The 13,773-nt window shown below is 52.1% G+C and overlaps 4 protein-coding genes across 4 annotated transcripts; 2 read left to right on the forward strand and 2 right to left on the reverse strand.

Annotated features, from left to right (window-relative positions):
• Positions 1–3,244: 3,244 nt before the first annotated feature.
• On the reverse strand, positions 3,245–4,351 carry GUITHDRAFT_46422 (hypothetical protein; the record flags this gene model as incomplete). The annotated part of the gene is made up of 5 exons (XM_005837381.1): positions 3,245–3,328; positions 3,382–3,467; positions 3,520–3,668; positions 3,718–3,782; positions 3,962–4,351. Coding segments are annotated over 5 exons (774 nt in total), but the record flags the coding sequence as incomplete, so codon positions are not given.
• Positions 4,352–4,663: 312 nt separating this feature from the next.
• GUITHDRAFT_103693 (hypothetical protein) lies at positions 4,664–6,424 on the forward strand (the record flags this gene model as incomplete). The annotated part of the gene is made up of 4 exons (XM_005837382.1): positions 4,664–4,758; positions 4,808–4,860; positions 4,911–6,113; positions 6,171–6,424. 4 exons carry the CDS (start codon positions 4,664–4,666, stop codon positions 6,422–6,424), a joined length of 1,605 nt encoding a protein of 534 aa, XP_005837439.1.
• Positions 6,425–6,541: 117 nt separating this feature from the next.
• GUITHDRAFT_103694 (hypothetical protein) lies at positions 6,542–10,343 on the reverse strand (the record flags this gene model as incomplete). The annotated part of the gene is made up of 15 exons (XM_005837383.1): positions 6,542–6,679; positions 6,995–7,178; positions 7,342–7,411; positions 7,453–7,549; positions 7,599–7,674; positions 7,780–7,856; positions 8,094–8,186; positions 8,236–8,418; positions 8,486–8,539; positions 8,597–8,731; positions 8,793–8,981; positions 9,036–9,095; positions 9,140–9,265; positions 9,349–9,525; positions 9,579–10,343. 15 exons carry the CDS (start codon positions 10,341–10,343, stop codon positions 6,542–6,544), a joined length of 2,424 nt encoding a protein of 807 aa, XP_005837440.1.
• Positions 10,344–10,845: 502 nt separating this feature from the next.
• Positions 10,846–11,337, forward strand: GUITHDRAFT_103695 (hypothetical protein; the record flags this gene model as incomplete). The annotated part of the gene is made up of 1 exon (XM_005837384.1): positions 10,846–11,337. One exon carries the CDS (start codon positions 10,846–10,848, stop codon positions 11,335–11,337), a length of 492 nt encoding a protein of 163 aa, XP_005837441.1.
• Between the last annotated feature and the right edge of the window lie 2,436 nt (positions 11,338–13,773).

A 13,773-nucleotide genomic window follows, 5' to 3' on the forward strand; every position in this document is an offset into this window, starting at 1 on the left:
TATGCGCGCTCGTACTGGCAGTCTGTTTGGGGGCAGGTAGGACTGAAGGGCAGGTAGGAGACGGTTGCCCCGCTGATTGTGAGGTCAGAGGCGAAGATGCAGCTTTCTGACAAGTGCGCCAAGGAGATATCAGCGGTGATGTCCAGAGAAGAGGTGAGTGGGGGTTCAACAGACTAGTCTCATCGTGATGCCGGGGATGATGCAGAAGGAGTTCAGACTGGTACCATCCTGTGAGGACGCTGGGGTAAACCTGGCTCGATTTCTCCGCCGGGCGACGTGGACGCAGGAGGAGTTGGAGTCTGTGCCGTCGGAGGATGCAGGGGATGGGGGAGAATGCAAGATGGAGGGACTGGCGTTCTTGATCATGATCGATGAAGTAGAGATGCTCGTGTGATCGCAAGTTGTGAGATGTTGCTGCAGAGACAAACACCGCAGTCAGTACAGCGGCTGGTCGATCGTCTGGTGCTGCCGAGAAACTTCATTATTATCCATGTCGATGGCAAGGTGACGACGATGGGAACGTTGCTGTTACTGATGGACTTTGAGAAGAGCTCGGCGTCTTTTCATTCTGAGCTCTTGCGCCTTGAGAACGACAATGTCCATATCCTCCCTCGCTCTGCCTCGAGACCCGTTGCCTGGGGAGGTCCCAGCATGTTGCGAGTAAGGAAAATATGTAACAAAGAGATCATGTGAACATATGGAGCAGGTGGAGCTGGAAGGCATGAGATACCTTGTTGAGCATGGAGGATGGGATCATGTCTTGGTTCATCGTTGTGAGCTGCCGAAACACAGAGTATGACATTGTTGTCAAGGTCCTCAGTGGAACCGACTATCCTGTCAAGACTGTTGAGAACATGGCATCTGCCATGTCTTCAAGTATTGCAGAGCAGTCGGTCATGGATTGTTGATTTCATTCATCTTCAGTTGGAGCAAAGTCCTGTCTGGAGATCTTCCCACAGGAATTGATCCTGCTACCTGTAAAGTTGTGATTGTTCAGCAGGAAGAGCATGCAGTGATGGCTCGTGGGTTAGACCGCATGTTTGTGGAATGCGAGAACTACGTGCATGTTGTTGTGAGTGTTGTACAAACATGAGATTGTTTAGGCTGAACAGCATCTGCAGGGGAACAAGACTCGAGCCCTGCCGTTGAAGGTGAGATGTACGAACACAAAGTTGCTGTATAAACTGTTTCAAAGATGTGGGGAGGATCAGCGTGGGCCAGTCTACAGTAATGGCTCATCTCTGACATCAATGTCGTTGAGTGTCTCTGCCCTAGTCGTGAGTTTGTCGAGTTTGTTGTCGCATGTCTATTCCAGCAAACGTCGAGAGACGCGGAATCGTTCTTTCAGACAGCTCAGCCTCTTGGAATTAACCTGGACAATGACTGCAAGTATGAGCCCAAACAATGCTCCGCCGTTGAGGGTGAACATTGAGTTTCAGGATCGTCGTCCATCTCTTGGAGTGGGTTGAGAACTCTCTTTCATCCGAAGAGATCTTCTTCCACACTGTACTTGCTGCGTCGTCCAGTTTCTGCAATCTCAACCAACCTCGCAGGTGCTGATGAACACCAGATTTTGTAACAGTCTGCATCCAGACTATATGAGATGGGTAAAGTGGCAGGCGGAAAGGTAAACAAACTTGACTCTCTAGAACGCTTTGACAAGACGTGCAGTCAGGGAGTACATTGCGACAAGGCGGATTGGTGAGTTATCAGTGTATGCTGCCTGTCAAGGAGAATGCCGACCCTTTGTCAACAAGGTGCGGAAAAAGTCCTCATGTCCTTCAGATGAGAGGTAAAACATCGATCCATCTGATGTCACATGAGGTCCTTTGAAGATGTTCGGAGCGCCCTTTCATCAACCTCCCTCTTCGCAAGGAAGTTCGACAAGGTTCGCATTGGGGGGACTAGTTTGTCACTTTGACTCATGGGGCAGAAGACACACTTGCTTCAAGACTTCGTTGATGATGCGCTTGCTGGTAAAAATGCTTTCAGCCGGTACCTGAACAAACTGCACTTTTCCCTCGACCAATCTCAATGGTTTCTGCAGGAGGCTCAGAGTTTTATCAGCCACCGCGGGGAGTGAGGGGAATGTGATGAATATGGCATGCTTTCAGACATAGATAATGATCACTGCTCCTGCAGAGCTCTGTCCTCGTCATGTTCGATGGGTGTGAGTTCTCTAGTTTCGAGTTGCAATCAGCCCAGCAACCTGTAATCGTTGAAGTATATCATCTTCATCTTTCGGGAGGAAGGCTTCTTGTGACCTTGAAGCAGATTATGTTGGTGGAGGCAAGCTACGTTTGTTCCTTGACCATCACTTCCGATCGCAAGCTTACTGGTGTTGAATTTTCACTTTTCTCTCAAAACATTCAGAGTGGGTGAGTATTCCAAGACTGGGTGTAACAGATCGTAACATTTTGATAGGGATTTAATTCGAGCATACGGGAACAAGAAGAAAAATGACAGCACGGCGAGGTCTGTTCAATCATCCTTTGATCCCTCAGGAACACCTTCCTGTTTTTCGTCTCTTTGTTTCCGGCCTTTCATCTCACTTTTTCGTCCAGAGTTGCGAGGAATTGGAAAATCACAACAGTGAAACTTCAAAATTCTACTCGAGCTCGTCGCTTTCTCGCTAAGTTCTCGAATTTCCATCAGAACATCGTCATCTTCGAGCTCCAGCTCAACGGTCTCTACCCTTTTCTTCCATCTTTTCTTGTCTTACATCTGGCCAGCATGCCCAGCAGCTCAAGGGTTTACACCTGCCAGTCTCACGAGATACCCTGAGACTGAGGATGACAGTCCGGTGTCAAGATGACAATTTCCTTCCAACAATCTCAGGCGGGGATCAGCTGGGGAAAAAATGCCAAACCTTCTCCGTGACCGGGCGATGGCCTTTGTGCCGGGGCCTCCAGTGTTCGCTTCCTTCCGTTTGCGACTGAGAAGAAGAATGAATGAGGGGAGGAAGAGGAGGAGCAAGAGGAGGAGGCGGGGGCAGACCGAGGGCATTTTTCTGAAGACGAAAGTCTTGTACAGGTAAATGACCTGCGAGAGAGTAAGGAGAGCGAGATGGAGCTCATGAAAGTCTCGCACCTCCCATTGGTCCTCGGAGATTGTATTTCGCCTGTCGAGGACTTTCATTCGCTTGAGGAGGTCTATGTTTTGCTGTTGAAGTCAATCCGAGGCGAGCAGACAGCAGCTGATGTCTCACTGCTTTCTTGGATGATTTCGTTGTCGCTCGCTCAAAGAAATCGTGCAGGTTGATATGCTCCACGAGCTCAAGACCGACTTCCATAGCGATCTTTCGGAAGGTAGGGAAATGTACAAGACACTGCAAATGGGACAACCTCAAACTTGATCGCGGCGGCATGTTTCAAGGGATACCTCTTCACAATCATCGACAGCATCTTTCAGGTAGAAACGATATCTGATACCAAACGGCGAATGATCGCTGAATGTTTTATCAAAATCTGCTGCAGCAACTCCTTTCTTCGGCAGGAACTCGACAGAGTACAAGCTAACAATCAAGTTTCACATCAAATGAAATCTCATCATGTGAACTCTGTCTGTACCTGTTCCCAAAATTAAGACCTGGGGCGTCTTGCAATTTCTTGACCAATACGTTTGCGTCAGTCGTTGTTCCAACAAACAGACCCCCGGGTTTTAACCTCCTTCATTCGCCGTCAGAGAATCATGCCCCAGTGGCTGTCAAGTTCGCACCTCGCAGCATTCTTCAATGCCGTCCTTGCATCTTGTTCTGACGTCCATGAGTAATGGATAGCAAACTGAGCCATCAAGTCATCTCGCAATCGATCGATGGGAGACGACTCGATGGATGGGGAGATTCCTCTTACCATCTGGCAGCATGCGAGAAACCAGAAGACAAGGAAGGAGAGCATAGCAGAGGAGCGAGGAGGGAGGAGCAGAGACATGAAACTGAGAGTGGAGAAGGGCGGGAGAGTACCTGACAGCTCACGGCATCAAACCTCACACCCTTCTCCACTTTCTCCAGCTCTTGGAAGAAATTGGACTTGCAGAAATTCCCAGCGCACCAGATAGCAGGGAAGTTGCATCCTGCTCTGTTCTGCTGGCCATTGTACCTCTGAATAGCATCTGTGATGCTCTTGTATGCAATGTCAACCCCTACATAGTGCCCTATCTCCTGTTTTGCCCACTTTGGGAGGTCCCCTCCTTTCCCACAAGCAAGGTCAAGGATGCTGTACATGGGGCGAACAGCAGAAGCGATCAGCATGGCCTTCACCCAGTTGTTGAAGTTCTTCTGCTGTAGGGTGTCCGAGTCGCTATCCAGCCTACGGTGCGTGTCCTCCCTGTTGTTATAATGGGCGGCAGCGCTCAATTGAATGTTGTCGTTGTATCCCCCCTTCCTTGCCCCGGGCGGGGCAGAGGAGGAGGAGGAGTGGTTGGAGGAGGAGGAGGAGAAGCCAAGACCACTCCTTCCCTTGCTCTTCCTCTCCATCGCTGAAGTAGCGATCGCCTCCTGCTCCTCCTCGTCAAACCCCCGCTTCATTGTTACAAACCCGACAGAGCGTTACGTCCGTTAAAAAGGCTCCCCTAGCCCGCCTCAATGGGGCGCTTATCAGAAATGAATTTTCAGTCAATAAAGAGAAATGAAGGAACCACGGCGTAGAGTCGCTTCAGGGCATCCATGGGGGCCCTGAAGTTCGGCGGCTCTGTCGGCCACATGGCGGGGACGAGAAGGTCAGGCAAGCACTTGATGTCGCTCCTCCTCCTTTGCCTGTGGTGAGCAAGAGAACTCTCTTGAGAGTGCTGCTGACCTGTTTGCGTCAAGTTTTTGGATCAGGGGAGTGGACAACGCGGACGGGAGGGCTGTGTCTGAAGATGGTACTTCTTGTCTTCATCTCTTCGCACAGACATGTTCACGCTAAATTCAGAGAGGATCGAGCACTCCAAGAGACTTCAGCTCATGTGGCCAAGTTGGATCTACCATAGCCAACTCGGAAGCTCAACGCTCGACTATGCGCACGAGGACGCTACGTCCTTCCACGAGCAGCTGTCGCTGGCTGTCGACGAGCTCAGCTTGCTTGTGACGAGGGAAGCGCATGCTGACTCTCGACCGGCTCTGTGCTCCGTCGGAGGTTTGCATGCTGAAAACGTCGTGCTGCCCAACGAGACCCTCCAGGAGGTGCTTAGCACTGCCCTGCACTTTCACATCGAGCGAAGCATCTCGAGCGTCTGGCTCCACCCGCTGCTGAGCAGCAAGAAGACGAAACGAGCAGCAGCTCATCTCGTGCTGGACTCCACCTGGGCGTCTGTGGTGCGAGGAAACGGAAGGGACTTCCTGCATTCCTGCAGCAGCTCTAGGGTGCAGCAGTCGAGGTCGCACTTCCAAGGGATCGTGGTGCTCGAAGACGCAGGGAACTGCACGCAGGAGGAGGAAAAACTTTTGATCTTCGAAGATCCTCGGGGGAGGAGGATGTTGGAACTGCCGGACATGTTCCAGTTCGGGACAGAGCTCAGAACTTGCCTGAGGAAGGGCGACGTGTGGATCACTTCAGTCGGCGTCCCCGTCACGATCCTGCCCCATAGCAAGATTAAGTCGCCGAGGTTGCTCATGTTCGCCTTCAACCGGCACTTCAGGGAGGAGAGAGAGCTGGTGGACTTCTTGAGTGGGCAGGGGGGAGGGGGAGGTGATGACGAGGACTTGGACCAATTCCTTGGAACCCTCTCCTCCGACTCCTCCGGCAGGACAGGCAAGTGGCACCTGTGGGGAGGAGTGCAGGGAGGTGTGGAGACGAGCAGAGGGAAGTATGAAGTGCGAACAGCAAGGAGCATGCTGGTCCGAGATGTTCTTGTGCGATGGCCCACGCCGATCTACAAGATGAAGGATGCCAAGTTCATGGAGGAAGTCGGGAGGAGGATGATGGAGAGGAAAGGGGATGGATCTGTGTTTGAGAGTGAGCCGGGGAGGTACGTTCTCACCTCCAGCGACGATGTGTTTGTCACCCGAACGTCAAGCAGGAACCAGCTCGACCTGATTGCTCAGTGTGGAGATGAGGAGAGTCGCTGCTTTCCCCTGGTGCAGGCTCTGCAAGAGAAGATCGTGCAACACGCTCAAAACATGCTGACTGCAATGGGTGAGATGTTTCGACTTGTGGAAACAACCTCGTTGTCCTCACCTTGTCTCCCACTAGAACATCATCCTTTCATCACCACGTACAGCAAGCAGCCTCCGCGACGTGCGACGTGCAGGATCATCGTGACGGACATGTGGGTCGAGCATCATGAGCAGGGAGACACGAGCATGCTGAGGAGGCGTCGACGGGGCTCTGCGGGCATGGAGAAGCACTTGCAGGGGATCATCTACCTCTCCACAGGAGCCAACGAGACCTGTCCTTCCTCCCTGCCCGAGGAGGTGAGGAGAGGAGGGTCGACGGAGCAGCGGTGATGCCTTGCTGGCAGGTCAGGCGAGCGAGGCAGCTGCAGGAGGGAGATGGAGTCCAGCTAGAGGACCCTCGTCCTCTCAGCCATGTTCGCCGCGTGCCTTGTGAGGAGGGTGTGGAGCTCATGAGCATGGCAGGGAGGCGAAGCTGTGCTGGGTCTTGTCCCCGGAGAGGCTCTTTTCCTCCTTTGGCCCTCGTGCGTCAACGATTTTCATCTCTCCCAACGTCACGCCAGCCCCCGCGTCCTCATCCGATTCAGCCTGCACGTCAAGAGCGTGTGACGGCGGTTTTGATCAGCTCGTTGGCAGCTCGAAAATTCATGTGTTTACGTAGGTATGTTGTCAATGTCAAGAGTGTGAAGGTTGCGGCCTGTCGTCCCCCCTTTCAGAAGAGCCGCGATCGAGGGCCCCAGTCCGACTGAACAAGCGTTAGCTAACCCCAGCTGATGAGGCCGAAGCACCTGATGAGCTCGAACAAGATGAGGACGCCTGCCCTTCCCACCTGACAGCCAGAACCATCACCTGCTCCACCTTCTTCCTCCCCCATCCCTCCCTCCCCTCCCTCCCTCCCCCAACCTGCTCCGCTCCCGGCATAGAATTGTGCCTCGGAATCTCCACGTCCGATCCCGCCTGCAGGGGAAGAGAGTAGTGAGCAGGAAGGAAAGAGCAGCGGGGAGGACGAGGAAGTTGAGGAGTGAGGAGGATACTTGCAGACATATCAGCCATCATGCGAAGACCTCCCTCGAAGTCTTTGACCCAGCTGCGACGTCACGTCAGCCTGAAGGAAGGAGGGCAAAAACTTGGAAGACCCCAGAGAGGGTGGGAGATCAGCGAGAGAGGAGGAGCGAAAAGGGCGATGCGCACGCGAAGAGGTGAGGAGGGGTACTAGCCTGTTAGTATCAAAGAGGGGTCTTCCCTCCAACCCCGTTCTGTTCGGCAGGGTGTTGCCGTTAATATCCTCCATGTTGCTCAGCGTCACCTCCTCCTTTCCCCCTGCGCCACGTCAGGAACTGATCTTGTGCCTACCACCCAACCATGAGCAAGTCTCCACTCCGCGTACAGCCGATTTCTCATCCTTATCCTCATCTTCCTCTGGGCAAGGGCCACTGCGATCTCCTCGTACTCTGACTCCTTCCACACCCGCCACGTCAGCACCAGCTGCTCTGCTTTTCCTCCGTACCGTTCTCACACAGGTCTCCGATGCAGGACCGAATGAGGATAGAGCGCCAGTAGCCAGCCGCATGTTCATGTTCCACCTGCCCACATGATTCATGCCTCTTCCTCCTCCTTTCTTTCTCTCCCAACGTCCCACACGCTCCTGCCCTTCCCGCCATCCCTGATCTTTGAAACTTGGCTGTTACCCCGGCAGCGTCATCACAGGTAGACCTCCCCAGAGTGAATCGACGGCCGTTGTGTGCGCGTTGTAAGTCAAACAATCCTTGACAATGGTAAGGGAACCAACGAGACGAGGATGAGATAAGAGATTGGAAGGGTTGGAGAGAGGAAGAAGAAGGAAATGACAAGGAAGATTAGGAAGGGAGGACAAGGAGGAGGACGAGGAGGAGAAGGAAGAGGAGGAGGACTAAGGACGAGGGCGAAGGACGAGGATGAGGACGAGGGCTGAGAACGAAGACGAGGGCTAACACGACGAGTGTAAGAAAAGTCAACAAGTCACCAGGAACATGTCAGCAGCTCGGACTCGGAAGATGTGCTCAGCAAAATCTTCTCTCTCAGCCAAGATGATCCGACTGCTGCTGATCCCTCGGACCTGGTTGGTGACTTCAGAGGCGGCGCCATGGCAGACAGCTCACCCAGACCTCAGCCTGCCGAAGGATGTTGGCGTTGCTCTCGTTGTTCTCGTTGACCAGCCACAAGACAGAGTCGGGGACTCGATGCATGATCCTGACCCAGATCTCAAAGACCTGCGGCTCGATCTTGTAGAGCCCGTTGAAATTGCAGAAGACAAACGCATGCTCTGGGAGACGCTCCTTTCTTCTGATCTGTGGAGAAAGTCGGGGAAAATATGCCCTTTGACATGACATGTAGCTAGCAAGACAATGAGCTGACCTCGGAGATTGTCTTCTCTGGACGTATCGGATAACTTGCTCTGTGATCGTTCACCTTTCACCGTCATAGTATCAGAGTCATTCTTTCCGTCCAACACAGAAGCAAGGTGACCTGGTAGTGATGTGACATGTAAAAGATGCTCTCCGAGAAAAAGAGAGCGTTGTCCGGAGGAGCGACTATCCGGTCAGCTATGATGTGATCTACAAACTCTGCCCCTGAAGTTCCAGGGTGAGCAAGGAAATTGACCTGCAAGGAAGTTCAGAACATCAACAGCAATCATTCAATGTCCGATTTCGCCGAATGAGACCTGGATCGGCGCAGGTCTGAGTGCGAGGATGGAAAGTCGGGACTTGTAGTAGTCTGTGTCGATGAGAAGATCAACCAGATCGCCATTGACTTGAATCGCGACTGCGTCATCTGTGAACCGGTCGAGCTCCCTGAAGTGATCGTCTCCAACACTCTCCCTGATTTTCCTCCGGAAAGCAGATCGGTCGTCCTTGCAGCTGGGCAATCAGAACGGCAAGGGAACCCGAGGGTCCAAATGGCAGACCTTGTTCAGGGCGTAGCAGAAGATTTCGAAGCGCTCCTCATCATGTCGTTGGAAGACAGTCTGGGCAGGAGGTCAACCAGCACAACATTGATCCTACACCCTACCTGCAGCAGATGAGCAGTCACATGGTGCCGAAAGTCTGCCATCATGTATCCGATACGGAGCCGATGGAGCGGAGGCTCGAGCTCCAGGCCAAACGACGAGGGGAGGAACGGGATCTTGTACCGAACCTGTTAGAATAGCTTGTGAGAACAAGGCGATGGAGAGGCAGGGGAGGTGAAAGACGATCTGCACATCCTCCCCCTCCCTGTACCTTCTCTAGTGCTCGAATAGCATGAGACTCAGCGATTCCAAGCATCTGCTCAGAGTCGAAGGGAGAGAGGAGGGAGTAGTACGGCCCCACTGTAGTCAAGTGACGTTGCGACAGCTGCTGTTCCGTCACATTCTTGAGCTTTTCGAACAAGAAATCTCTCTCGTCCCAATCAATCACCTTGAACGAGTTTCTTAACCGTTTAAACACGCTCATCAAGACAATGCAGCTACCTGCTGCTTGGTGTGGTAGTAGTTAAGGAGAGCGTCCGCGTCCCAGGGCCTGATGTCCATGGCCTTCTTGTACATGTCTTTCGATCTCTCAAGATTCTTCACTTCTGAAAGCGCATGCCCGAGACTCAGCAGACATTCAAAACAGTCTGGCTCATCCTTGACCAGCGGTTCAAGGATTGCAAGGGCATGGGCATGATGCTTCAGCGTGTGCAATGCAGATCCCAAGTTATGTCTTGCTGCCATGATGTCTGGCTTGATCTTCAATGCATGCTGATACAACGGGATCGCTTCAGCAAAGTCGTTGTTGTTGCCAAGTACAACACCGAGGTTCACCATGGAGTTGACATGCTTCGGATCCAATCGGATTGCCCTGTAGTAACTTTGCTTGGCTAGACCGTAGTTATGAACGGACATGTGTGCATTAGCCAACAGGAAAGTTCCTTCAGCTCCATCTGCTGTCTCCCCTCCTATCCGTGCCGCAATCCGAGCGTGAATAAGAGCGCCATCAAAGTTTCCGATCCTCCCATGGATTTCAGAGAGGAGGCACCAAGCCTTGATGCTCTCAGGGTAGATGGAGGCAAAAAGCTCAAAGCAGAGACGAGATTCATCAAAGAGGCCATGCTTTCCGTAATCGTAGGAGGCGTTCCATAGCACCTCCCTGGGCAAATCCGCGTGACAGTCGTCAGGAAGAGAAGTGAAGACAAGCAAGGGCAGGCCGAGGACGAGCACAAGAGAGACGAGATGTGCTCGATTCAGGGGAAACATGCTTGCCGATTCATTCTGATGCACGTCAGTCAGCCAAGCCAAGTTGATCCAGCGTTGTGCATCGTCCACTCCTTGGTTTCCCGTCCCAAGTTCGCCACTAGGGAAAAGTCCAAATCACTCAGTGCTGGGATAACGGGTGTCCGGCGCGAGGGGCCCGGCCGGGCTGCCCTGGTTTTAAAAGTGCCCAGTTTTTAAAAGATTGTTTCTTTTTTTAAGATTGTTTATATGTTGGAAAAATGTCAATCAGGAGATGATTCAAGCACCTAACATTGTTGGCATGCTTGAATCGCGGTTGAGGAATTCCGATCATCTGTCGGTCACAACATCTTCTCCTGCTCCCATGCCTTCGAGTTGGTTTTCATACGCCCCAAGCCCTCTTCCAGCATTCCCAATACAAATATATACCTTTGACGAGCACTGCCAACCTGGTTTTGCACGTGAGCCAAACACTTCGTCGTTGAAGACAACTACAGACGAAAGTCCAAGAAATGGTGGCAATGTCATGCACATCCTTAACTCGCAGGTTGATAGAAGCCACCATGCATCTCGCATCAGAAAGCTCACAGCGGACATCGCCATCCGCATCTTCAAGGAGCGATCCTCAGATAATGAGAGCAAGTACATCGAGAGCAAGGTGGTCGCCAAGTGCTTCGGCGTGAGCTCCAAGACGGTACGGGACATTTGGGACAGGAAGTCCTGGTCAAGGTATACCCGGCTCATTGAAACGACGCAACATGCAGCAGCTGACTACAGGAAAGAGAGCAAAAACAAGAGCTTAGCAGCAGATACAAACGCAACTTCCGATAACCCGAGTCATCTAGTAAGCTCACATTGTTACGACTCTGAGAAAACGATGACAACAAGTGGGTGGGGAGAGGAGGAGGAGGAAGTGGCTGGACAGAGGGCTACTCCGCACTGGGCAGAGCTTGAGGAGGCTCCGGAGGACGTGAGCGATTGGTGTGTCGACCCAAGGGAGAAGTGTGAGCACGACTAGAAATGCAAGACGATCCATCGGTTGGGGTTGAACTGCTAGCACTCCGGCTGATGGAACATCTCGGCATCGCTTGCTTTCGAGAGGATTTCGGGTACTCTCGGCATCAGAACATTTCAAAAATGCAACTTTGTACAATGAGTGGCATGTTACAAAGTGACCTGAAGAAGAGGGAGAGTTTGGTGAGGCAACACGCTCGATGTTTGCACATTTGTTGCGCATTCATCTTATGATGCGGAAGAGGGCAGGACCCACGGATTTGCTCATCTGGACTAACTGCGTGTTTTTGGTTGCTTGACCAGGAATAGACAGCAGGATGGAGGAACGTTCGAGGAGGTTTTCTCACCCTAGAGCAAGCTTGCACGTTGAAATAAACACACAGTGCGTAAACGATATGTCTGACAGACAATGCATTCTAGTCTACATTTCATTTCATTGGTTCCAGAGAAGATCAAGGTCATACTTATTTCAATCTGGGACTATTCCAAGTCTTTCTCGTCAACGCATTATGAAATAGCAGTGGCTTCGCTCCAGATCTCTCGATAGCATAAAGATGTCGACTTTAATGTTCCGATGATGATGTCGTACCACTTCTCTTCATAATTTTAATGTATCAATCGATGTGAAGGAGGAAAAATTTCCTTGATGAAAGGCAGGAGACAAAAACCAAGAAAGGGGCATCCTTCGACTAGCTCCTCCTCCTTCGACCAAGACTTCCTGTCCCAAATATCCCGTACCCTGTTACTTGCTCTCATTATCTGAGGATCGCTCCTTGAAGATGCATCTGAGGCTCAGGGGATATCGCCATCCGCGAGATTCAAGCGATTAGAACTTGAATCATGTGTACGCCGGCGCTGAGGCCCGCCTGAGAGACTCCATCGAGGCTGCGCCGCCGAGGCCGCGGCAGGTCACTGCTGAGTTGACTTGCTGCCAATAGACTCAACTTATTATCCAGATGAGGCGGGCTGTATTCCCTTATGAAAACTGGAATAGCTAGTTACACCGTTCCACCGGTCGTCATGCACGGGCAGCTTCCAGCCGGCACAGCTGCACGGGAGCGATGTGCCCTCGTGCGACATGCGTTCACTCGCAACATGTCAGAGAGCAGAGGCGACATGTTGGGAGCATCAAGAAGTGAAGAATCGTTTGAGAGCGCTTCCAGCCCTTAAGTGGGGGTCAACGACTGTACCTAGAAATGTTCGAATCCTTCGTCGCGAATCTCCTCAGTAACCGGGCCTCACAATTCGTCAAGAACATTCCGCATGAGCAGCTTCGTGTTGGTGTGTGGCAAGGAGAGGTAGGAAACATCTCTTATGCACTCCTTCTGTCTGTTATACCTGCCCGTACAGGTTGTTCTCGACGACCTTGAGCTGAGGAGTGATAGCCTTGACGGGCTCGGGTTGCCCATCTCGATTGAAGCAGGCTATGGTGAGAGCTGAACGTGTGAGGCTGTTGTCTGATGCTCCCGCGTCTGATGTGCAGTTGGAAGCTTGCGAGTCTCCATTCCATGGAAATATCTCGGAACCAAAGTAGTCGTTGCTGAGCTGAAACAGATTCACATCATCCTGAAAATCGAGGAGAAGTCTTTGTTGCCAGTCAATGCTGAGACATACTCTGAGATATCGAAGCAAGCCTCCATCGCTGCGGCAGAGATAGCAAAAAGGAGCAAGGTGGTTCATTCTGCGAATTTTGTTATTGCTTTGTTTTGCATCTGACTCTGATACAGTCTTCTGGCGCGTTTCGATCCTTCACGTCACGGCTGATGAGTCGGTTGCTCAGTTGTTTTGAGCTTCGCATCTATGACATTCACGTGCGGATAGAGGTGCTGTCCCGTACTCCCCCTTAACGCATGCTGATCGTCAAGGTTTGCAGGCTGATTCCTCTGTGTCCGGAGGACCGCCGATTGCCTTCGGCTTCATGTGCGATGAGATCTTGACGAAGGCAAGCGGGTCATCTCAGCAACTCCTCGAGGTGAAGAGAGTGCTGACCATGGGAGGAAGAGGTCTGAGCTTCTGGTGTACAGGTGAAAGGGGCCTCGCTCTACTGGGATCGAGACGTTTCTCCAACTCAATGTTCCCATCTGAGCCTTCCAGTGAGCGTTTAGTGTTTTCGTCGGCCTGCGATGTTCATCATCACCTGGTGACGCCAGTGGTGCAGGAGCTCTCTTCGCTGTTCGAGCTGTGGAAGGGAGGGGACAAGCCGTCCGTGCCGTCCGTGCACGAGGACGATGAAGGAGATATCTTCTACGTCGCTCCGTCAGAGGTTCTGCTGCCATAGCAACCCTGCGGAGCTTCTCTGAAGTTTTGAACCTAGGATGAGATCCTGATCCATCATTTTTTGCTGCAGCCGTGCGACATTACCGTCAAAGGAAGGTCCGTACGACTGGGCAGCTTGGGTTCTCGATTGAAGGCTTTACAGCTATCTCTACAACTCCAAGAT

The sequence above is a fragment of the Guillardia theta genome (genome assembly GCF_000315625.1).
Source record: "Guillardia theta CCMP2712 unplaced genomic scaffold GUITHscaffold_14, whole genome shotgun sequence".
NCBI classification, from domain to species: Eukaryota; class Cryptophyceae; order Pyrenomonadales; family Geminigeraceae; genus Guillardia; species Guillardia theta.